Source organism: Telmatherina bonti (genome assembly GCF_933228915.1).
Source record: "Telmatherina bonti genome assembly, chromosome: 15".
NCBI classification, from domain to species: domain Eukaryota; kingdom Metazoa; phylum Chordata; class Actinopteri; order Atheriniformes; family Telmatherinidae; genus Telmatherina; species Telmatherina bonti.
The window spans coordinates 29,785,148-29,811,232 of NC_136613.1; the positions used below are offsets into that span (position 1 = coordinate 29,785,148).

A 26,085-nucleotide genomic window follows, 5' to 3' on the forward strand; every position below is an offset into this window, starting at 1 on the left:
TGGAGCTTCTGACTTTGACACAGCTTTCCAGTTCATCTTGCTCCTGTTGTAGATCATATATGCAACAGTTTATGGTTACATGATATGTACATATCATATATAATAAGACTATTTTTATTTTATTTGCACTGGAAACCAAAATGTGTAATCCTAAAGGACAGGAGGCGGCATCTTCATCTGTGCTTTTATTTAAACAGATGATTTTAACATTTTATGAAGGATGTTAAACGAAAACTAAACAAAAACTTAATGTGTTTGTTGCGGCGATCCAGAGAAATGGTGTGGTGGTGTTGGAAGGGTTGCGTACTAAAACATTCACGTTCACAGCTGAATATATGTTGAGCTCTGCAGGCGGAAAATGAGACATTATGATTGTATTTAAGGGGCGGGGATCTTTGTACCTGATTTCAGAGCTTTATTTTAATCTTATACTCACATCTGTTTGTGGGGAAATGTTTCCTTACAAGTTAAATTGCTTTTATGTTTCTCATTTTAATAGACTTTTTAGATTGGGAGTATTTCATATAAACTTTCACATTTTCTTTTATTTTTCTTTTATTTTTCATACATGGAGAATTTCTTGGTTAAACGGGAAGTTTTAGACATCCGTCATCACTGTTCTTTATATTTAATAATGTGCTTTTATCTTATATTTACATGGCATTTGGTCTTTGCAAGATATGCCAGATGTTATTTTAAAAGGTTGCTTTTATTGTTTCTGATGTACATAAGAAAGAATATTGTTAATCAATCTGTAATTTGAGGGCCCATGCTCATTGAAATTTAAGTTTCTATTTATTGGAAATAAAGATATTCAAAGAAATAAATTACAAGTGTTTTTGTTTGAGCTGGAAAGACTTTTTTTGTTTTTCTTTCTGTGTCAGATGTTTCAGCATTCAGCTAATGCAACTGATTTAGTTTTTCTCTGGAAGATTCAGCCTCTGTTTGATCTGATAAAAACACTAACATAATTTTTTTTGCAGTTTTGATCTCCTGATGCAACGACTTGTGAAAAGTTTTGAATGTTTAAAGAAAACTTAAAAGATCATTGAAGTAAATGGATTCATGTGAAGGAAAGTCTCTATCAGGTGAATGAAACACTGATGAGCAGAAATGTGGTGTTTAACACTGAAGTCCCTAAAATGTCTCCATCAGGACGTTCCAGAGGCTGCAGGAGGACACAAAGCTGTATTTTAAGAAGGGAAATGTTGGCAGTTGGTTCACAAATACATGGTTAATTTTCGAGCAGTTTATTTACTGATAAAAGCCGTGTTAAATGGACAACGTTGTGGGTGGCTGGTGGGTAACAACCATGTCCCAATAAGGCAGCGTTATGCAAATCCACCTGAGGTTTTTCCTGCCACAGCACTGAATACCAGCTCTTCTCTGTCAGAGACTCCACAACTGGTTAACTCAACTTCTCTCTTTTTAATGCTGCATGGCAGCATTAAACTGTTTTTTTTTAATTTTTTTTTATTAATTTTTACTTGGGTATTTATTAGCAAACTGTATAGTAAAGTATTTTCTCTTTTTTTCCCCTATTTTGAACTGCATATTTTTTTGTTAGTGTCTTGTATTTTTGTAGCTTATTGTTAATTTTATATTATTCTCATTATTTTCTTATTTCATAATGCTGCAGTAAAGTTTTAGTTCCCCTGTCTGGGATTATTAAAGTCTGATTCTGATAATGGGTTGGTGTGGAACATTCCTTCATAACACTGCAAATGCAAGTCCAGTGAAAACTGGCAGCACTGATGATACAGGACCATTAAGATGTCAGCAGGATGTTAGTTTTATCATTTTTTATTCATAAGAAAATCAAACTTAAAGTTCAAATATAAAATGCAGCTGCGATTTTTAAACTTAAGTGGACCATTATTAATAAACATGCAGGTCACAGAGAAAATAGTCACATGTTTGTTTTGTCCTCCTTTCATATCACTGAAATGTTCCTGTTTCACAGTCTATGTAATGGATTTAAAAAAAAAAAAAAAAAAAAAAAACCTTAGGTGACGTGGAGAACACCTGAAACTGTTGGGAGTTCAAGGTGACTTCCTCAAATTTTAGTTCAGCTAATTATTCCACAGACAGCAAATCCAGTTATTTTAATGCTGCTCCTAAATGCCTGGCCTAAATCTGAGGCCACATAAAATCTGCGTGGCAGCACTGTATTTTTCATTTAAAGGAAACACTCCTTTACTGCCTGGCCATATATGTTCTCAGCAGAGCCTGTGTTCATAATGTCGCCAAAGTAAAGCCTCTCCTGGAGCGAAAACATGCTCCTGTGTTTTCAGATGGACTATGACGTCCTCCTTGGATGTAAAAGACTTACAGACAGTCCTGTGGTTTAAATGCATGCTGTTGATGTTAAAGTAACACCAGCAGGTGGTGAATGAGAAGACACAGCTTTGTCAGACTAATCTAAAGCTCTGTGGTTCTACTTTCTACACAAACCCGCTGATCAGACTCTGAGCACGTGCTTTTAAATCAAGATCAAATGATTAATAGGAGAAAAAACCTAAACAATAAATGTGATAAATGGAAGACGAAACAAAAGAGCATTTTGTAGAAGATCTGAAGAACGGTCACATTTCATTATATGTCTTTGATGCTAAACTGGAGGTAACCATGGAAACAGTATATCATGGATAGATGATAAAATTTAGTTGCGTTCTGATTGACTGTATTGTATTTAAAGGAAATTTGTTGTTATTTTACACGTTTAGCCCCCAGAGGGCAGCATTGGATATGAAATAGAGTCGCTGGAGTTGGCGAAAACTTCTGTCATTTCTTTATCATATGTCCTCCATACACTGACTTATATCTGCGTCCCAATCCATCACCTCTTCCCATTTCTTTTCTCTCTGTCTGACTTCATCCATCCTTCCCTCCACACTGAAAAGATTAATGATCTCAATCTTAAAGAGGAGGCCTCCGGCTGGCCTGTGTCCCAGTATCCGCAGCACAGAAAGCTCCAGGACAGGTTGACTCCATTCCTGCACCTCTATCAGACAGCCAGCAATTTCCTGAGTCAATATGGGCAGCAGCTCTACGGGACACTCTCAGGTGTGAACCCGGACAAGGCACACACTGTGGAAAATTACTTTCTTTCATACAGACCGGCTACACCTAGCTTCTGTAGCAAATGTTGGACATCACTTCCCCTCAAAAACAGTCACACTTCCTCCTTTTCCGTTCTGTCACACTTATATTTACAGTTTCATTTTCCTCATTTTACTGAGCTCTTCAGCGAATGTTTAACTTTCCTCTCTGTTTTCTGCTGAGTTCTCTTTGCTCTCAAAGGGTTAAACCACCGAGCTTCTCCTCCTTCAAGTGCAGTTATTACTGCCACAACTTCCAAAGTTTCCACTTTGAGTACTCCAGCAGACCAGCTGCTTCTATTACAGCCCATAACAGCACCTCTGTGACTACTTCAAATGTGCTTCTCAACCTTAAAACTGCTCACCTTAGCAACCTCACCTCATTCACCCCAGCAGCTCTCTGGAAATACCATAGAAACTGCTGAGGACACCATAGCAACCGCTCCTGGAGCCACACAGCAGCACGATAGCAATCAGCTGGAACATCGTAGCAACCAATCAGCACTGCCAGAGCGGCCACATTTAGCAGGATGGCCAGAGCTCTGTAACTGTTCTAAACACCCTGGTACAAGCTCGCTAAACAACTTTATAACTCCTGCTTGTTCTATTGCCTGCAGATAAACAAGCTTTTTCTCCCTTTTGGTTTGTCAAACTGAAAAAAAGCTGAAAGCTGGACTTAAAGAAATGTTCTACCACTTAGTATAATAATAATAATAATAATAATAATAATAATAATAATAATAATAATAATAATAATAATGTCTTTTTTGGCCCTTAAACAAAATGTAACAAAGAGTGAAGACATTTTTAAGGGGTATTTGTTGCCATATATTATCATGTGATAGGTTAAAATGATTACATTCAACTTCCTGGCATCCATTAAGGGGGAAAAAAATAAAGTTTTAAACACAGTTTTTAAAATAAAGTGATGCAGAATGTTCCAGAAACTGTGTGTATCAAATATGTTATGCCAGTCTCTAAATAGTTTAAACAACAGAAACACTCGGTGTCTTGCAGGATTTAGAATTTTTCTGGCTCCAACACACCTGATTCAGACTCCAGCTCTGCGTTGAGTCGCATGTGTTGCAGCAGGGAAACTTAAAAACCCTGCAGGACAGCAGCCAGGATGGAGGATCTCCGTCTTATTCATCCCATCTAATGACCTGCTAGAACTTAGATTTAATAATGACCATCACAACTCTTACATGACTCTGTGAATGAAACAACAGTATTTGTATTTATTCAGTAATAGTTTGGGAAGATTTACAGGACTGGTTAACACCCAGTATAGCATTATAGCAGAGATCACCTCCGGTCCTCCTGTGTCCCAATGTGGCAGCGATGTGGACCCAAAGGCAGGATGGAGAGGCTGAACACAGAAGAAATACTGGAAATCTTGTTTAATTATTACAGACGGACATAAGAGAAAACTATGACAATAAGTCGTACATACATGCAGAAAACACAACACAACACAGGTGGACTGAATGAACTCAATGAAACCAGGTGAACTAATGAACAGGAAGAGGAAGCTAAACCAAATACACAGGCCAGAAAACCTACAAAATAAAACAGGAAAGCAGCTCTAGAGACCACACGATAACCCTGCACCATGACATCCTGCAGGTATAGGACGTTTCCCTGCAGCAACACACCTGTTTTAGATAAAACTGGATCTGCAGCCTCTTGTTCTGTTCGTGACAGTTTCATTTGAGTCAGGTGGGTTGCTGCAGGGAAACATCCAGTACCTGCTGGAGTCCTGTCCTCTGGGACCGGAGTGGGTCAACACAGCTAAATGGATGAATATGAGACTTATAGCTTATGCAATTATTAACAAACTCTTAAATGAGAGCAAGGAGAATGGGCAGCATTCATTCTTCTAACTTGTGAGGATCTGACATTTTTTTGAGGACTAACACCAATCTTAGTATCCGAATAGATCTGTACTGTACCCGGCATTATGTACTTTATTTGTTACATATTGTTTTTATTACTTTTTTAATGTTTGTTTTTATTGCAGATATAAGTTTTTTTTAATTACTTTATTATGTCCAGTATTTTGAGCATTACATTCTCCTAGGATTGTTTGACCTGCAAAATGGTTGTAAATATTATATATTTTCACATACATACATACATATATATATATATATATATATATATATATATATATATATAAAAAATTTTTTAATTTAATTTGATTGCTTTTATTTTTTTGATTGTTTATAGATGTCTGAATTTTTTTTTTAAGTTGTCCTAATGTATGTTATTTATTCTGTTTTTTTTTTTTTTTTTTAACCCCCCAGAATGTGGCACTTTGGTCAACATTGTTGTTTTTAAAGTGCCTTATAAATAAAGTTGTATTGTATTGTAAATAAATAAAAACCTTCAAGTCTATGATGCAAATGGGTTTTGTTGATTAACAGCAGGGCATTGTGGGTAAACACAGCCAAAACAAACGCATGTGTCGGATGACAGGTGACTCTGATCAGGGCAAATGGCTCGCAGTCGGACGTGAAAGAAACCAGTAGAATAAAAGACCACCAATGTGGTGGAAAGAGAGGTGGTCCAGCAGTGACCAGTGGATGAGTGTTCACCACAATATGACAAACCATGCTAAACATTTCCACCTGAAAAGTAGTTTTGGTCACAGGAATCCATATTTTTAACCGCTTAGTCCATGTCAGGATCACGGGGAAGCTGGAGTCTATCCCAGCAATCATTGGGTGAGAGACGGGGTACACCCTGGACAGGTCACCAGTCCAACACAGCACCACACAGAGAGACAAACAAACCATTTACACTCACACTCACACTCACTCAATTTAGAGTAACCAATTAATCTAACATGCATGTGTTTGGATGGTGGGAGGAAGCCGGAGAACCCAGAGAAAACCAACGCATACACGGGGAGAACATGCAAACTGCACACAGTGGGGAGTACACTGTCAACAGGAATACAGAAACATCAAGACGCAATAATAAAAATCATAGAAATAAAAAGGAAGCCAGCAGATGGCGAGAGTGAAACGCAGAACGGTCCAGTCGATGGAAGCAGCAGGATTCATACAAAGGGAAACAGAAGAATGAATGAGATAGAAAGCAAGACAAAAACAACAGAAAAAGAGAGGGAGAGTGTTGCACCAGCATCCTCAAAGAGTTTCCAAAGGGTAATTGGCGTCCTCAGTAGACCTGAAATGAGACACATCAATTTCAGGCAGTGTCCTCCAGAAAGCCCAGCCTGACTGCACCATCAAATAGAAATTATGGATTTTGTCTGGAAGGGGCACAAGTGTGTGGAGCCACAAAGAAAATGAGGTCACAGAGGCACAGAAAGCCTACACACAGATGAGCATACGTACTCTCTGGTCTGCTGTGGGCTGTGGATGCTCCTATCCAACATGTTGGACCGACTGGCAGCGCACCAGTTTGGACACTGGAATTTGTTCTCACATTTCTCAACTTCTACTTTTTTACTGGAAATAGAATTATTTCTGAAGTAAAACATTTATGCAGACACATGGCTGTAATGATTTGATAAAGTCAGGAAGACGAGAAAACAAACTGTTTATGTGAAGGAAATCCTGCAGTACTGTTACATTCCTTCCTGCCATTCCTGACCAAACAAACGCATCATGAAGAGACCACTCTGCGTGACAGGAGCTAAATGACTTACAAGTTCAAGACTAGCTGTGAAACTTCCAGTTGCTTAAGCTGATCATGACTATAAAACATGTCCACGTGTTAACAAGCTGATTTACTTCTCTGACTTACTGTGATTGGCCTAAAACAGCAGTTTTAGCCTTTAAGCAACACAGTACCCCTTGTGAAATATTTTTAAGCCAAGTACCCCCTAACCACTGCAAAGTACTTTTGGTTAAGAAAGAAACATGAAATACAGCTCTTTGTCATTTGTGTTTAGTTTATCAAACTTTAATCTTGCAAAACAATGGCAAATGTTTTGCACAGCTCTACTTCGCTTCAACCAGGACGCCATCATTTGCGTTGTCATGGCGACAGTGACTGACGGGTATGATTTGGCTTGTAATTGGTGGGGTTCAATTCATATCTGAATGTGGGATTTTGGGAGGAATAAAATGGTGTAAGTCTAAATGTAAATTCAGTTTATGAATGTACACTTACATTTATTGAAATATATTAAATGTTCTTGTAATTTTATATTATTTTATTTTATTCAAGGTCATTTCAAAGAAAACATAAAAAGGTACATGTTTTAGCAGACATGTTGCACACTGTGAAAATTATGCTCTTCGGGGTTTTTAAATACTATCAATGTTTTTATCACCTAAACGCATGTTTGAGTTTGAGCTTGAGTTCCAGCACGCTCTCCGTTCGGTTTCCATGGCGACAAAAAACGAGTTGTTTTAGAGAGTTTTTTCTACTTGGAAATCCTTGTGACGTTCCAGGGGATTCAATTCAACTTTATTTATATAGCGTCAAATCACGGCAATGCCATCTCAAGACGCTTTACAGACAGAGGGGAAAACATCATGAAGGCCAATTCATAATAGCCTATATAAGGAAACCAACAGATTGAGTTGAGTCCAACTCAATCTCCCATCCTGAGCAAGCACACTGGCAACAGTGGGAAGGAAAAAACTCCCTTTTAACAGGGAGGAAACCTCCGGCAGAACCCGGCTCAGGACAGGCAGCCATCTGCCTCTGCTGTGTCGGGGGAGGAGGACAGAAAGACAACAGACAACAGGAACTGCTACTCCCGGCCAGGGAGACCTGCTGAGACAGGAGACATACATGTTAATGATGCAACACTGTTATTGGGGGGGGGAATAAAAGAGAGAGATAAAGAGAAAAAGAAAGAAGCTCAGTGTATCAGGAAATGTCCCTCAGCAGTCTAAACCTATAGCAGCATAACTAAGGGATGCTAACCATCCCTAGCTATAAGACTTATCAAAAAGATAAGTCTTCAGCCTAGTCTTAAAGGTGGGGAGGGTGTCTGCTTCCCTAACACTAACTGGGAGCTTATTCCATAAGAGAGGGGTCTGATAACCAAAGGCTCTGCCTCCTGCTCGGCTCTTTGAGACTCTAGGAACCACAAGTAAGCCTGCAGTCTGCAAACGAAGTACTCTGCTTGGTATATAAGGAACTATGAGGTCTTTGATATATAGTGGTGCCTGGTTGTGGAGGGCTTTATATGTAAGGAGAAGGATTTTAAATTCTATTCTAGATTCAACAGGCAGCCAATGAAGAGAGGCTGAAACTGGAGAAATATGATCTCTCCTGCTGGTTCTGGTCAGGACTCTGGCTGCAGAATTCTGGATCAGCTGAAGGCTTTTCAGGGCATATTTAGGACAGCCCAGTAATAGAGAGTTACAGTAATCTAGTCTCGAAGTAACAAAAGCGTGAACCAGTTTTTCTGCATCACTCTGAGACAGAATGTCCCTAATTTTGACTATATTACGTAAATGAAAGAAGGCTGTTTTAGTAACCTGCTTAATATGTGGGTCAAAGGACAGGTCAGGGTCAAATATTACTCCAAGGTTTCTCACTGTAGCACTGGAAGCTAAAGTAATGCCATCCAGGTTCATTACAAAACCGGATAAGGTTCGGTGATTGGTTACCTTCTACTGGTTAACAAGGGCATGTACAAATACATCAGGCGGGTGGAAAACGTCGGATAAAGTTATTTCCAACGATGGCTGGTGAGTTTACCAAAGAGAGACATCCTGCTGCATTTGTTGCTGTGGGTTGCTGTTTTCCACTTCGTTTTCAGGCTCTGATTCAGGTTCCAACATGTAGGGCTGTATGCTATGTGTTGACATTGTATTTTTTTTTTTTTTTTTATTGAGTTCATATTAGCCTAATCCTTCTGTTTATGAGATGTTACAATGACGGCGAAAGCAGGTGCGGTGCGCGCTCCCAATGTAGCGCGGTGGCGGGAGGCGGGGCTTAATGCGGAAGAGTCTCAATCCACTCGTTTTGCCCGCAGGCTGATCTGACAGCCTACGGAGAGGGTCGGTCTGAAGCAAATAAAGCGATTTGTGACAATAACTCCATCAATCCCAGCCCTTCTGGTCTCAGAAATAAAAATAAATTAGCCTGAAGCGCACATAATAGTTCCACTTTAAAGGGGTTAGAGGGTTTTTCATTTTTTAACCTGTCCTGTCCAGCAGCCTGACAGCAGAATGATGGTCTGGCTGCCATGTTGTACTGAACACATTCTATTCTACAGTCATTTAGCAGACACTTCTATCCAAGGCGACTTCCTTACACACTTATAGACTGATAGTCACATCAGGGGGCAACTTAGGATTCAGTTTCTTGCCCAAGGACACTTTGGCACATAGTCAGGGGAAGCCTTGAATTGAACTCACAACTTTCCAGTTGCAAGTCAACTTCTCTTCCTCCTGAACTACAGCCACCCACATTTACTCTTCCAAGATGAGCCCATGGACATGAGGCTCCCCTTGATCCCTAAACTTCATTTTATTATGTTGATCATAAATCTGTTATTTCAGCTGATAACTGCTGGACCGGACTGGAGGAAAAGGATGAGAAAAAAGATACAAGAAAAGAGAAAATGATGAAGAGAGAAAAAACAAAAAATGAACCAAAAGTAGAAAACAAGCCAGAGAAACTGTCACACCTGCTCAACAGACAAACTCAACAACTTTTACACCTTTAGAGAATAATCAAGTATCTAAAACTTCAAAGAAAGTACAACAGACATCCAACGAGTAACTACGAACAGAGCAGAGATGTGCAGAGGTGTGGGTGTGTGTTGGTGTGTTTGTAGGAGTGTTGGTGTGTTAGTGGGTATATATATGTGTATAAAGGTGTGGATGTGTGTCTGCGTGTGTGTATGTCTGATTGCTGGGGTATGGTTGTGTGCCCATGCTCCCATGTAGATGGGGGTGTGTTAACTACATATTAGGGATGAGTTGTGTTAAGTGACCATGCACCGGTTTCCCGTGCTTAAGTCAGGGAAAGAACACAGGTGGGGCTTGAGGTAAATATAGAGGCATCCAAAGAAGAAGAGATCAGGAAGGAGGGGCTCATATCTGAAAGTGAACAGCAGTGAATGAAATGATTGTTTCTTATTTGAATACATTTTAACATAACCTTATTTCATGATGTGGATTGGATGAGTGTATTTATCTGGAGAAACGCTTTGTTGGGATTCCTGTTGGCCATTCTTTGAAACAAGGCTTAACCAAGCTTGACTTTTATCCTGGTCTGTAGCAGATTTTTTCACCAGTACTAGTTACCATGGTAACTCAGGTGGAAGTTATTTAAGCCACAATGATGAAAAAGAACTTTTACTTTGATGAGCCAGGTTTATCGAGATAAGCGAGACTTTCTCTTCATCCTGCTTCACCGTCTCCCTGGTCTTCAACAGATAGTCTGTTAAAGGACCCTCATGTTGCATACCCCTTACTGGGAACATGATCTTCACCATGGACAACGTTTTTGTCTGAGAGCCATTTAGATTATGAATTTGGTTTCAAATGTAGGTTCAAATTGTGAATTTTGTTAAATAAAATGGCTGATTGGAAATTCCCATTTTTCATCTCAGATTTCATTGTTTTATTGTTTTTACAGCAAAAAACCTTCAAAAATCTCCACAGACTGAAGGTCGATTACAGCAAAAACACGCCTCTGAATGTAGACTTGTGCTGCCTCAAAAGCTGACAAACAGCACATCTTTACACTGTATGCCCTGCATTGATCAGCAGTGCATGAAATTAGAATCATCTTCACCACATATGACAAGAGAGCAGCAGTAGCAGGAAAGCCAGACCACTGTGTAGCTCTATACCAGCATATCACATCAGGACATGATGGTGTTTCTACCAGGCTGTCATCATCAGATCAGCCACTGGGAGCTGCTCAAGATTCACCAAACTTCCACCATTTTGCAGCTTCCACTTCCTCCTACGCTTTTATAAAAAAAAAAAAAAAAAAAAAGCAGTTTCTTTTATGAAGTGTCTCTTACCTGCTTTTGCAGGCTGTAAATACATAAAAAAAAAAACAGCAAAATAAGTTAAAAAGATTTATTTAGATGAACCTGTTTCCTTATGCTGCACACCTCACCCACCTTTACTCCTTTAATGACTTGAAGAATTGAGACATGGTTCATCTCTGAAATGTTGGAGAAAATGACTGGAATACTGTTTACTAACATGCAGATGCATTCAGCCAATGACAACGCACCAGTATTGAGCCATTTGCTCTCTTGATATTACATTCACACGCACGCAGATGTAATACTCTGCAGGATGTACCTCGAATATACAAAAAAATATTTTGTTTTGAGCTGCATGTCGTGTTTACCTTACAGGTTTTCACTCCCTGGATGATGATAGACCTGCTGTATCAGCTGCAAACACATCCTGTCCTCTGCTCTAGCCATCTGTTTGGTGCAGAAAAACTGCATTATAACACATAATACCATGTTATCCATTCAGTGCACTCATGAATAGCTTCCCGCTGGCTCAGTGAATATGAAATTAGACCTATTATCACATTGTCCTCTCAAAGAATGGTCCAAAATCATAAGTATGATGAAATTTGTGGATAGAATCACTCTTCATCAGACACTCTTAGCTGAAATAATTGTATGGCATTTGAAATGCAATCAAGTAAGAGTTTTCGTCTAAATCAGCCGCTGTGTCTTGGCTATTGAGCTTGATCATTTAAATTAGTCTTCGAAACATGTCAGTTATTGTATCTAAAATGTCCTCAACTGATTGTCGACGGAGGAAAAAAAAGAAAACTTTGTTACGATCTCTTTTTATTTAATCTTACTTGTGTTGTACAGAGACACCTCTTTAGATGAGGTAGCGTTGCCTTCTGCTGAGTTCCTGGATGAAATGGAAAGCAACCTGTTGTGAAGGTGATTCATTTACTGCAAAGTTGCATCTTTTAAAGCTTTTGTATTTTATGTCAGCAGTTAATAGTGGAAACAATCTTTCTGCTTTTGTCTTTAAGTGTTTAGAGGATGAGACCTCCACACCAGATCTACATCTTTCTGCAGCTTACGTTTTCAGTTCTCTGGCCGACCTTGATACTTAAAGACCATTTTTGTTGAGATGGTTTACTTGGGGTACAATTTTAGTGTATTACATTAGCGCAGAAATGAAATAATATTAGAGATTAAATATCTTCTAAGCGCCTGGTTTTCATCACGTGAAAAGCCCCTCAATACATTTTTTAAGACAATATTTTGACAAGTGGATCTCATAGTGCAGCATGAAGTGTATGTTTCCAAACAGGGATGTTTTCTCATGTCACGTCTGAAACCATGCTAACAAATAAACAAATAAAAATAAAAAAGCGCTAGAAAACTTATGAACACAACATTTTACACACGGTATAATAAATAAACAGAAAAAGCTCTTGGTTTTGTGTTCCCCTCATGTTTTGTAAAGAATTTAATGGCAACACAAATCTGCAGCAGAGTTAAGTTTTGCTTCTGAAATGAATGTTTTGAAGCTGCTCATCCATTTATTCTTCATACAAAACAACCTGTAGCTGTGATACAACATTGTTACCCATCACTTTAACAAACACACTAATGCTTACAAGCAATTGAGAATTGCACAGAACGACCCAGGTGGGACTTGAACCCACAATCCCCAGCTCCGGAGGCTGATGCCTTATCCATTAGGCCACTGGGCCATGCAAGAATGCTGTTATTCTGTCAACAAAGAACAAAGATCGCTCCTACAGACCCTTGAAACATGGAATTTACTTGTTCTTGGGATAAAAGTGGTTGGCGAGTTGACCAAAAAGGTGAATCATGGTGGTCATTATGGCCTAATCAATAAAGCAGGCATATGATCTGTATTTAATAGCCAATTCTTTTGAAAAAGGGGCTATAAACACATATTATGCTGTCAGACTTTCAGTGAATGTGAAGCGGGTCATTGTTGAGCTGCAAAAACAAATGACAAGTGGTGGATGTTCATAGATATCTGCAGCAGTTTGTTCTTACGGGAGAAAAGGACAGACCTTCATGTCTCGTCTCATCTGGGAACTCGCACAGACCGTTTAGTGTAACCGCCCCCCCCCAAAAAAAACATCTCTGTGAAATGCAGGCACACGTGGTATTGTGACATCAATACGCATGCTACTTAACATGGCTTTGCTATTCATGTTCTTGTGAAATGTCCTCAACAAAGGGTAAATTGATACCATTTGTCGATTCAGTTAGATGCAGGAAGGCTGGTTAATCTACTCTTCATAATAACCAAAACATACTTCCAAAAAGAATGGAAGAGAAATTAATGTACTGGGATAATCATAGTCAGTCTTCATCACAACCAAACCGAGCACAACCACAAACTCTCAAACATCTGCAGACGGATACCATATAAATGTGAGAAAGCATCACAAAGTAGGAAACTAAGCCTTCGCTCAACTGAAGATTATAGTATGGTTGTATTAAATTAGTCTCAATTACATTTAAATCTTTGAAAAACAAAAGTTGTTGGTCCGAAACTTTTACTTCTATTTTGATGTGAATACTGTCAAATTAAACTCAAGATTCACTGTTTCTTCCTTTTTTTTTTTAAATAATGGAAGGAGTTTGTGAACATGATGAGAGGAGTGTCCTTATCTACCTTCAAAAAGCATCTCCTCCCCTTCCAACACCATCTGAACCTTCCTCACACTTTCCACTTCTTTACCTTTTTTATCTTTTCGCTCTGTCCTTGTGAGCGTGTTTGCTTCTTCATGTTTACACCTACGTTTATTACTGATCTAAAGCTGAGACATTGTGGCTTTGTTGGTTTCAATAGAAATCAGGTTTCAGCTATGCCTTGGACAGAAGATTAGATAAACAGCCCTGTTGATGTGGATACACGAGCAATTCCATTTTCCTCCTCTCTTTCAGGATGCAGTCTCATCTGGCGAAGTGCTTGAAAGGCACTGCAAGTGTGGTGTAACCCTGATGCGCTCGATATCACCCACATGAAGCACAGCGAGGGTGAAACTGTGCGGCTCCAGGACATCATTTCCACCTCCAAAGCCAAGGGCCAGGTGGAGAAAAGGCTTCTTGAACTCGAGAATGGCTCGAGAATGAATGTCTCCCTGTGTAAGGTGTTGTCTGGACTGTTATTGCCCTATTTTTAGATTTATGCTCTTAGGGGAATCTTTTAGACCAAGACCTATTCCCAGAAAAAAAAATCACAAAATGTCTGTCCAGTAGTTTATCCAGACGGATAAACACGAGTAATTTAACCTCCTTGGCAGAATAAGTGTAATAGGCAAGCTGTCAGCTGTGCTACTACCAGTGTTTTGCAAGTTCATCCTTTGTATAAACCAGTTCAAAGTTCAGTTCTCGCAGGTAAAAATAACCTGTTCACATTCAGAGTTTATCATTTTAATTTTGAACTAGATCAGGATTCGGTTCATTTTAATTTTTTCAGCTAGTAGTGGGAGTGAAAGACAGCACTGAAATGAGTTATACTGCACTTTAAATTCTACAACATAAGACAGATGTGCGCCCTGCAATGGACTGGTGAGCTGTCCAGGGTGTACCCTGCCTTTCGCCCAAAGACTGCTGGGATAGGCTCCAGCTTCTCTGCGACCCTCGATTGGATTAAGTGGTTAGGAAAATGAATGAATGAATGAAAATAGATGTGCATGTGGAACAGATGTGTGGATGTGCAACGGAGCGCAGATAGTTTGTTATGCTAGAGTTGTGCAATACATGATGGGTAATGTAGTTTGAAGTAGATGTAGTGCCGGGAGGGTTTGGGTTAGTGACTCTTGCAGGACCTCACATAATCTAAACAAGTTCAAGTTTTATGCTACAGTCATTTAACAAACACTTTTCCAAAGAAAATGACATCTGAGAGTGAGAACAACACAAGCAAGAAATCAAACGGTAGGGACATCATGGTTAAGTGCAAGTCAGACTGCTGCAAGTCCAGCTGGACACTGGTGTTGCCATGTAGCACTAGCGGAAATACAATACCCCCCCTCCCCAATCTGCAATAGTCCTTTTGTTAAAATCGATTTATCCCACAATATTATCTTGGGTGCAACTTATTCAGAGCTGAATTGTGGCAAAGAACTGGAGAAATCTTTCCAAATTAATCCGACAGCTAGAAGAGTTAGTTTTGTTTGTTTTAGTTTGTTTCTATAAGCAGATAAGGACTCTGTGGATCGGAAAGATCCACCACCGTGGAACCAGAAACGGCTTCTGATTTAGCCCCATGTAGTGTTGGTAACGCTAGGCGTCTTTCTCTGGCAGAGCGTACCTGTCCAGAGGAAGTTCATGTTCAAGTTCTATATCTGCATTTTGTTCAAATAAACAGCTAAATTAACATGTTCTTAACATTATAATGAACTTGTTCATACACACCACTGGCGACTTCTGGGTGGTGTGTGTGTGTGTGTGGCAGGTGTGTGGTTAATGTGTGGTTACTGTTTGGGAAGTTTAGAGATCTGTGGTTGACTCCAGAACTTCATATTGCTCTGTGTGCAGGAGAACTACCTTCAGAGCGAGATGATCGATAATAGTTTACTTTATGCTTAAACACATAATCTGGTCATTACCCCTCCACTGACCATTGTTACCAGTGGAAATTTGATGCAAGCATTCAGCTTTTTCTACATTATGGCTCATAGTCAGACACGCCTAGAGGAAACAAATCTGTTTATGTATTTGATTGCATGGCATTTCAAATTCTAATATTTTCTTTTCCATATTTTTAAGGCAAAGCCACTTGAAAGTGACATAATGCTGGTTGTGTCATCTAAAGAGGGATTCCTCACAGTCTCATCTCAGAGTTCACAAGTGTTTTAGCTGCTGGTCAAAGTAATTAAGAGCAGCCAGGAGACCACGTCAGACCTCGCTGAATAAGCACAGCTTTAACTTGCAGCCTAAAAAGCTGCTGCCCTTCGTCATTGTGATGGAATATCTATTTTATTCATGAATAAAAATCTAAATAATTTCAAACCCTTTTCAGTCAAATTTTTCCTGTGTTTGCTCTTCTTCAGCACTTTATTAGGAGCCCTCCACCTCTGTTTGGGAGGGGCACCACCCAGCTGGCAGTGTGAAAACAGCAATAACCAAAGGCTTGGCTGAAGCCGTGGTCTTTAACCACTCAGATGGACTGGACTACATTGCCCAAAGCAAATTCTTCAAACTGAGTGAATTCTCTCAGTAGGACTGAATCATAATGATACGAAGTAAAAAACCAAACCTGAGAGTGTTTGGATATGTTCATTAGAAACAGATTTTCACACAGGTTGTTAGTCTTTTCACACACGTTTATCTGGGAATAACCACCATCTCGACGTCAAAGAACGTGATGATAGAGAGTGATACCTTCTCAAGAGTTCCCTTCACTCATATCTCAGGAAGCGGGAACTCAGTCGTCGGCCCTCAGCATCATCACGTGGTAACAGTTACATACTGATGTCATAGCAACTGCACTAAAAAAATGAGGACACCGTGTTGAAATTTTCTCTCCCTCATCATATTGTAATCTTCTTTTATGTGTGTTTTAAATATGTATAAAGTAGTTCCGTGTGTGTGTGTGTGTGTGTGTGTGGGCCTTCTGCTTTGTGGCGCTTGGGCCTGCTTTGATGAGTTTAACCACACTGACTTGGATGTGCTGTCAGTGTTGGCGCAACAGCTTCTCACCATACAGATTAGATGCTTCTTCTTCTTTGACTTTGTTTTTTTTTCCCTTTTTCTTCATCTTTAAGTAAGCTGACAGTCTTCCAGAAGCCACATTTGGCATTATATCAGCAGCGAAGAAGCAGGTTTTAAACTACAAAGAGGTACAGCACAGAGCTGAGACAATTTGTGAAGACCAGGCAGGAGAACCTCAAGCACAGCTTTGTGCTGCGCAGCAGTGTGCTGCGTGCGCTGTAGGTGCTCAATGGCTTTCTTAGAAGATGTGAGAACTAAATCAGGATCCAGGATATGCTCAGCCCAAAACTGTCTCATTTAGGCTCCCCTAAATATTTCTCTTCAGAATTGTACCGTTTTCCTTATTAAAATTTTAGGTTTGAGGATAAATCTAAATACTCAACGTGACTTTTCTGACCCAACTTGACAAATCCTGAATCATGTTAGTCTGAGCTCGTCAGCATTAAGGTGTCTATTAATATCTAAACTTTGTGTGACTTATCAGCTGATGTGATTAATGTGGTGTTTTCAGATGTGTCAATTAGATGTACAGTATATATAAACAGATTTTTGGACTAATTAATAAAAAAATGCATGAAATCAAATAACAGATGACACTCCCTAAAACTGCAATTTGTTGTGTTCAAAAAGTACCAAGCAATGCAAACATTGTATCCCTTTGCTGTCATTATCACAAACTATATTTATCCAAAAGTTGAGATGCTGCATAAAAGTGTAAATAAAAACAAAATGTTATCTGCAAATTATATTTTAACTTGTGTTGAAGTTAAATTCTAAATGTTGCCACAAAAACCTGCAGAGAGGCGTTAATATCTGAAAATGCACTGCAACAAGAGAGAGCTTCCAAAATGACATCCTTCAGATGGATCCTTTGTGAAAGTCCTTTCTGGCACCTCTGAAAGCTGCCATCCATCCAGCAGCTGTTCCTGGAAAAGCTTTGTTCGTTTTACCGGTTGCTCAGTGACAAAAAAATGTAATTAATTCCTTGAAAAAAGAACAAGTGGAGGAGTTTAAACATTTAAATTTATGTTCACCAGTGAGGGAAGGATGGAGCGCGAGATCGACAGACAGATTGGTGCGGCATCTGCAGTACTGCGGACTCTGCGCCGGTCTGTCGTGGTGAAGAAGGAGCTGAGCCAGAAGGCGAAGCTCTCGATTTACCAGTTGATCTACGTTCCTACCCTCACCTATGGTCATGAGCTGTGGGTCGTGACCAAAAGAACGAGATCTCGTATACAGGCGACTGAAATGGGTTTGCTCCGCAGGGTGGCCGGGCTCTCCCTTAGAGATAGGGTGAGGAGCTCGGTCATCCAGGAAGGGCTCAGAGTAGAGCCGCTGCTCCTTCGCATCGAGAGGAACCAGTTGAGGTGGCTCAGGCATCTGGTTAGGATGCCTCCTGGACCTCACTGGTGAGGTGTTCTGGGCACGTCCCTCTGGGAGGAGACCCAGGACACGCTGGACGGGATTATATCTCTTGGCTGGCCTGGGAACACCTTGAGATTCCCCCTCAGAGTTGACAAATGTGGCTGGGAGGAGGGAAGTCTGGGCTTCCTTACTTAGGCTGCTGCCCCTGCGACCTGACCCCGGATAAGCGGCAGAAGATGGATGGATGTTTGGATGAAAAAAAGAAGACAAAATTGAGGAAAACTTTAATAATCTATTATCATAGATGCATGGTTTCTGAGGCCTGTGTCATCCCTTTGCTCAAAACCCTAATCTGATACTGGTGTTGACCAGAAACAGTAAGATACTATTTGAGGGGACAGAGCTAAAACTGGACCCCTTGTGTGGTGAATCCTGGCTATGCTGGATGTTTAGCGCTACTAAGAATCTGGCTGAGAAAAGAAAAGTAGGACTGTTCTGTATGCTTCTCTTAACATTTAGTCACAGACAACACTTAAATACAGCACATTTCTATTCAGAAAGTTGCCTCCTTACTCTGGGCTCTCTTCAGGACTGCTGCCATGATGGAGCCACATGATGTCACGATCACAGAGACACTTATGAGATCTGCTAACAGCATCGCTACAAGATGAGCCATCAAGTCGTTTCTGACGGCTGCTGGAAACCTTGAGGTTGGTCAAAACAGATTCGCTGTGGTCTGAGGAAACTTTCAGATAATTATATTGTGCTGCAGTAGATCTTGATGAGCACCAATGTCTACATAGCCAAGAACAAGTAAATTATAAAGGGCTTCAGCCTTAAGATAATTTGATAGAAGAAACGAAGCCTGGCTGTTTCAGGAAGCACAGTGGTGTGAGAATAAGAAATTGGAAAAAATATGCATAAAAGGTTTTCAAAGTTTTTTCCGTATAGGCCCAGGATTAATCCCTTTTTTCCAGGTTTTAGGACTGAGCCAGATACCATCTTAAAACATACCTTTTGAGCAGATAAAGAGGTAAATTTAGTTCCCTAGCAACAGCTGCTTTCACCTCTTCTTGAATTTAACAGGGGAGCCTGTCAGTCAGGTGTGTCACACTGCATTACTTTTTCTTCCAGGAAAATCTTCCACTACGCATCTCCTGCACTCATCTTATTCCTCTGCTTGCTTTTTTGACTTCACATTTTCTCCTCTTGTTTTTGCCTCTCTCATTCACTTCTCAGATAAGACATTCTGCTGCTGAGATCCATTATCGATGTGAATCTGCCCAACTTCCTGGCACACGATCTGAAGCTTTCTGAGGTGTGTTGAGCTCGTGCTTGATTCATGGAGCGTTTCTCCGCCGGTGATGTCAGGCTTGTTAATTCTTCTCAGTTCAGTCAGACACACACAGACAATCTTTATTTTAATCAGAAGGATTCACTGAAATACAAGCCTGTATCAAGTGGATGTTTTTCTGAACTGATCCATATCTATTGTCTGTATGTCAGAGCATCTCAGTCTGGATGAGTTAATATATTTTTGTCAAGGTGGTGGGGATGGTGAAGGTGTGGACCCAAATGCAGAGATGAGCAACCAGGGATGCAGGTTTAGGAGGGATTTATTCCAACCAAAGGAACTCAGGTGCCTAACAAACAAAATGATCCTGCAACCAAGAACTGAAACTGAGGGGTACAAATACACTGGGGAACCAGACAGGTGTACTGAATGAACTAAAAGACCAGGTGAACTCCATGAACAGGAAATCAATAACGCTAAAGACATGAGAACCAGACAGGAAAACTACAAAATAAAACAGGAAACCTGAAACTAAGGCACAAACCAAATCATGCTGTCAGTGGTGACAGTTTTACCTTTATGTCAAATGTTGATAGAATGAAAGTAATCTCCAAATGATCTCTGAATGTTTCAGCGTGTTTCCCTCAGGGTTTCCTCTTTCCCAGAGGATCCACTCCTCCTGGACGCCATCAGGAAACCTACACACGCTGAATTCTTTGTGGAGAAAGTCCAGCCAATCTTTGAGATGACGGGGAGACTCCGCTTCATGCTAGTCGAAGCTTTTGGAGGAAAAACTAGAACGTTGCTGCAGCTCTTCCTGATGTCTGAACAGAACCAAACAAGGTTCAGAGATAAAGTTAGACAGATTTATGTAATTGTTACGTCCCCTGGGAGGGGTGCAAACTGACAGCCACAGATGGAGACAAGTCAAGTATAGAGGATTTTAACATTTACTTACAAGACTTGGATGTGGCAGGGTTATGGAACCTGTGGAGAGGGTGGGACATTAGGCTGTGCCAAAAATAAAAAAATAAAACAAAATGAGGCCTAACTCAGACTACCTGTAAACCAAAACCAAACCAAATAAACTCCTACCGAATTAATCTAATTCCGAGAGTTTGATCAAACTCAAGGGGTCGAACAGCCTCTAGCCCAAGTGTGTCTATACAGTTTTTCCTCTACGTGTGGAAATGTAAAGGGCGCCCCAACTTCCCTGGTCCTCATGCCTCCCCACACACCATGCCATAAACAAAGGAAAAACAGAGGACAGTGACAGCCTTGTGCTGCTCTTTTAAAGGGTGAGTTCTAGTGCTGATTGGAGCATCTGAATTTGAACCAGCCAATAAAATCCAGGCAGATTTCCCCTTTAGCAACTTGGAAACACCAGGGGAGATAACAGGAATGACATGTTTCTCACAAGTGCAAGTGATGCATGTAACAGTAGGATAATGACAAAAGGTAAACAGTGGCACATTTAGGCTTTAAGTTAGATTATATGTATTTTAATGATTGCTGGGAAAGGCTCCGGCTTCCCTGCGACTCTTAGCTGGAACGTTAAGAAAATGGATGAATGGATCTTTTCAGTATGTAAGAAACTTTGAAAGGAAAAACTTATGTGATTACGGTTTACCCTCCATTTTTTTTCATTTATCTGTGGCTAATTTAGGTGAACAAGTCTGAATCTTAGTCTTTGGAATTTGCTGAATTTGTAAAAGAAAAACAAAAAAAGAAGAACAGAGACGGAAAGGTGAAAACAACCTTTTATGTCAGGTAAAAATATGTGTGACACTCAATATCCAAGGCTTATATGAGAAACATACCTGTCCCGAGTAAACACATCCATCCAATTTGTCAGAGCTGTAGTCTTTGTTTAGCAGTTATCGATCTCACAGAGAGGACCAGAACTGGCTTGTTGTGTTCACACGGCTGCGAGGACCGCCAGGCATCCCACTGAGGAGACAGATGAAGGCCTGCTGATGAACGCCGTGGAATGCCACATTTATCATCGTCATCCTTGTCACTGCACATCCACTCATCATGTCCAACTCTCCCGCTCTCTTCCTTTTACCTGCTGTTTGTGTTTTCTTCACTTCTCATTCAAACATTTATATTCTCAGTCAGCAGAACTCATGCTAATTAGCATAGTTCTATCAGCTATTTGTACATATTGTATGTAGTCGTTACATCAGGGTGTAATAAATGTAACTAGGTAAAGAGAGCAGTGATGAAACCATGAACCAGCTGTTCAGCCAGTTTGCTTTATGATTGGTTTGATGGCATCCATGTTGAGCTATAATAGGCAACCTGAAAGCAAATGCATATCTCCATGTGCGTTCATGCTGAAACTGTGCATGCGTTAATGAATGCACGTAAGGTAACTTTTCTTCAGGAACCATGTATACATTCTCTGATTGAGTCAGTCCGAATGGAACTTGCACCCACATGTTCATGTGTCAAATATCATCTGTAGCCATGAACGGATGAAGACTTGCCCTTCATTTAAATGTGCAGGAAAAGAAAAGGGAACAAAGGAGTCGGTGTTTAGAGTGGAAATGTTGTTGCCTTGTGATCACTCTCATTCTGCTTATGGATGGGGTGGTTTGCACCGTCACAGGTTTAAACTTTCATGATCAGCCCGACTGTGACGAACAAATTTTATGTCTTCTGAGGTGAATTCAGTCCAATTCACTTGCAACCTAATTACAGCTTGTAAATCAGATTCAGCCTCTGTGATGGACTGGAAACCTGTCCAAAGTCTACCCTGCCTCTCACCTGGCAGCTGGTGGGATGGTCCCCTCAGACCTGCTCTGGAATAAGCAGGTATCATAAACATGTGGATAGATAATGTCAAAATCATCATAATCCACATTACCAGTTCCATGACAGGAAACAAAGAGCATATTTAAAGCTTTCTACAGTGTTACAGTGTTGAATCCTCATCAGACATGTGAACGACACTGTTTTTTTATCACCTAAACGCATGTTTGAGTTTGAGTTTGAGTTCCAGCACTCTCTCCGTTCGGTTTCCATGGCGACAAAAAACGCGTCGTTTTAGATTTTTCTCTACTTGGAAATCCTTGTGACGTCCCGGGGGATAAGGTTCAGTGATTGGTTACCTTCTACTGGTTAACAAGGGCATGTACAAATACATCAGGCGGGTGGAAAACGTGGGATAAAGTTATTTCCAACGATGGCTGGTGAGTTTACCAAAGAGAGACATCCTGCTGCATTCGTTGCTGTGGGTTGCTGTTTTCCACTTCGTTTTCAGGGTCTGATTCAGGTTCCAACATGTAGGGCTGTATGCTATGTGTTGACATTGTATTTTGTTTTTTTTATTGAGTTCATATGAGCCTAATCCTTCTGTTTATGAGACGTTACAATGACGGTGAAAGCAGGTGCGGTGCGCGCTCCCGATGTAGTGCAGTGGCGGGAGGCGGGGCTTAATGCGGAAGAGTCTCGATCCACTCGTTTTGCCCGCAGGCTGATCTGACAGCCTACGGAGAGGGTCGGTCTGAAGTAAATAAAGTGATTTGTGACAATAACTCGATCAATCCCAGCCCTTCTGGTCTCAGAAATAAAAATAAATTAGCCTGAAATGCACATAATAGTTCCACTTTAAGGTCATCCAAATCGTTTTGGTGTTTCTAAAGTTGACTCCACTACAAACCCCATCCTGCTGTTTGAATCGGCCTTTTCTCACATGAAGAAGGAGTAGAAAGGAGTATTTTTGAGCAGAGATCCTCAGCTTGCTCCCGTATTTCTATGTGCAGTGACAAACTGCAAGATCTTCTGCTGCTGGAAGGTCCAACTTGGGGGCCTGAAGCTGACCTGACTCGAACTTAAACATTGAAAATACATCCTCAAAAAGAATGAGATGCAGGACTAACTTGACTCATCTCTGCTGTCTCTGTTCTCCGATGATGTCAAGCAGGGTAGTTTAGGATACTGGGAGTGTTTTTAACAGCCAAGAGTAGACTGGCGTGACCACCTGACGTCAGAAAGCTTTTTAGGTTCAATGCACTTTGCTGTTAGCTTGGTCTGTTTTGGGTTTTTTTTACAAACATGTCATGTACCACCAACCCAGAAAATAATTTGTACAGCATCTGTAGGGTTTCAAAAACTCTGTAGCAGCAGTGACGTTGTGTTTACCGTCCACTAAAACTAAATTCAGTTTATGTACTTGACAGGGCACGTAGATTGCCTTTGGTGCCTCCTTTCTGAAAATTTCCTGCACTTGTTGTTACTTTGCAACAAAACCAGTGCTCCACGGACCAACGGGAAACTGCACGTTAATATTACACTGACTGAGAGTATGCTTGATGTTAGGATCCAAAATGCATCCACTTCTTCTGCACTTTGTCTTCTGTTTCAAATAGCGAACACTCACTGATTTCTGTTCTTTTTCCACATCTTTGCTTTGGTCCACCAAAACGGCAAAGTGCTCAGCTGCCTCACTTCATCATTAACGTCTCTCTAAATCATGTCAGGCATCACAGAAAAAATATGTTTGGATGTCATGGTGAGTGTATTTAACATTCGATGGATTGTTTTCTGATTATTAGATCAATCATCCGCTGACATCTAGAAGCTCATGAAAGTGTCCTGCTTGCTGATCCTCGCCCTCACGGTGGCCTCTCTATACAATCCCCTTGGCAAGCTGAGGACGTTAAACCTTCCACCTTCATGTAACATCTGCTCCCAGAAGCAAAGCTGAATGCCTTTTTTGCAGCATGTTTGCTATTTTCCAGTCGCTTGTCTAAACACACTCAATGTGTCCAGGACAAATTTATGTCCCATAATTTGACTCTTCAGAAATGCAGAAACCTTTCGCCAGTTATTTAATCCATCGCTGGTAAAAGGTGGTACCGTGTGAAATCTGTGTGAAATATTCCAGCCAAATGTACAATCCTTCAGCTTTTGTTTTAACTCCTGTGCTGGTTGTGAAACCGTTTTGGGGGATCTTTTTGCAGAACATCCTTCCTTGGACCCTTACAAGGCTGAAAACTAATGTCATCTTCTGATTCCACTTTCATTTTAATGCAACTCTGTGCAGTTTTGTTCTGCAAACCTACTAATGGTTCCACTTTAGCGTGGGTTTCCATGGGGACAGCTTTGAGTGGGTCTGCAGCAAAGTTTATGGTCGTTTGGTTGTAAAATAAAAGGCTCTGGGCCGATGTACCTAATTCTTGGCAAAGTATATGTAACCAGGTGGTGGAAGAAAAAAAACAGAATATGTGGTGTTGAAATAGTTTGTAAAATCCACTTAATCTAATAATGCTGGTGAGACAAATCTAGAAGTTTAGTCCTGATTGTGAATATCAGGGGGCCTACACATGTGTTGAGACAGGTGATATTCTGGCTTAAGGTGCTCATGGGAAAATAATTCCAGGATGTACTCTGAAAGGGGGAGATTGCACATCCTAATGGTGAGGAAAGAAATTGTTAGCCATCCTATGCTATTTATTAAAGCAATCTGCAGAATCCTGTTTTATAATGACTGAGTTTTGTTTAATAGATTGATTTCAATCTATATTTTGTGTTGTAGCAGGACTAGGAATGTTGATGCTAATGAGAGAGCAGAACATGTGTGTTGGATGTCATTGCACGTGCTAGGTAGTACACTTTTATTTTTGTTTTAAATGCTGTTTTGTAATTTTGCATGGGTAACATGTTACTGTATAAGATGGTTTGATATCAAGATAGTTTTTTTTTTTATGTTTGCACAGAAATTGTATTAAAATAAGGAGGCAGTGTGGTGATTATTCTTTTTTTTATTTGTCCATTTAGGTGCCACTGCCGTATTGTAATACCAAATTAGTACCCACATTTTATGATTTTCTGATGTATCATGTTTTTCACATATTGGAAAACATCTGGCATTGTTAAATGTGCCTAAAGCCTGTTGGTGGATTCTTTTTTTTTTTTTTTTTATCAGAGTGGAAATGCACTGGGAATAAAAGACCCCCATACTGTATTTGAAGCTTTGTGTGTTCCTTTTAGCCCGACTTCATATATAATATAGCTTGTTGACCAACAATTGACAGTTTCATATGCCACAGGCATTTAGACCATTACTGTCTCTATGGAAACAATCATTTGAAACTATGGTATGCACTGGTTAAAGCAGAAAATAATCATCTCTGTTTCAGCTACACTGTATTGTGCTGGTACATAAAGACTGTGCAACTTTGCTTAGAATTGACATTCAGACTGCTCTCTTGTCAGGCAGACAGTGGAGATGAAGAATGATTCTGTGCACTGTGCAATATGCTTCCCTCATAATGAGCAATTCAAAACTGAATCACACAGAGCAAGAGCACTGCTGCTGCACATACATCCCTGTGCAAGTTACGATTTATAGCGCGTGTTGCGGAACCAGTAGGTCGGCGCACAACAGGGAGGCGAGATTAATACACATGATTGTCTTTCTGAGTTTTTGATGGATCATTATTTAGCGGGATTGGCGTCTCAATTAATTGCAAGCTGCTTGAAAGAAAAGTTGCAGTGACAGGTAAACAAAAGAAACATTTGGCTGTCTTGTTAAAACGAGATCTTTATTACCTCGCTCATTTGTCCCTGGCACACACAGTAGTCATACATGCGCAAGCAATTTGCAGATTGCAGTGATGGAAAATCATTTATTCTCCCATCCTCCAATTGTTTCCAAATGAACT

General features: G+C 40.3%; 1 protein-coding gene across 1 annotated transcript in view; it reads left to right on the top strand.

Moving 5' to 3' along the window:
* Positions 1-26,085, top strand: part of esyt3 (extended synaptotagmin-like protein 3) — a gene marked incomplete at both ends in the record, with an annotated part of 78,172 nt that overhangs the window by 15,565 nt on the left and 36,522 nt on the right. Inside the window, one exon of the mRNA XM_079254767.1 lies at positions 20,060-20,254. Coding sequence (XP_079110893.1) covers positions 20,060-20,254 — 195 coding nt within the window. The remainder of the gene's footprint in view (positions 1-20,059; positions 20,255-26,085) is intronic.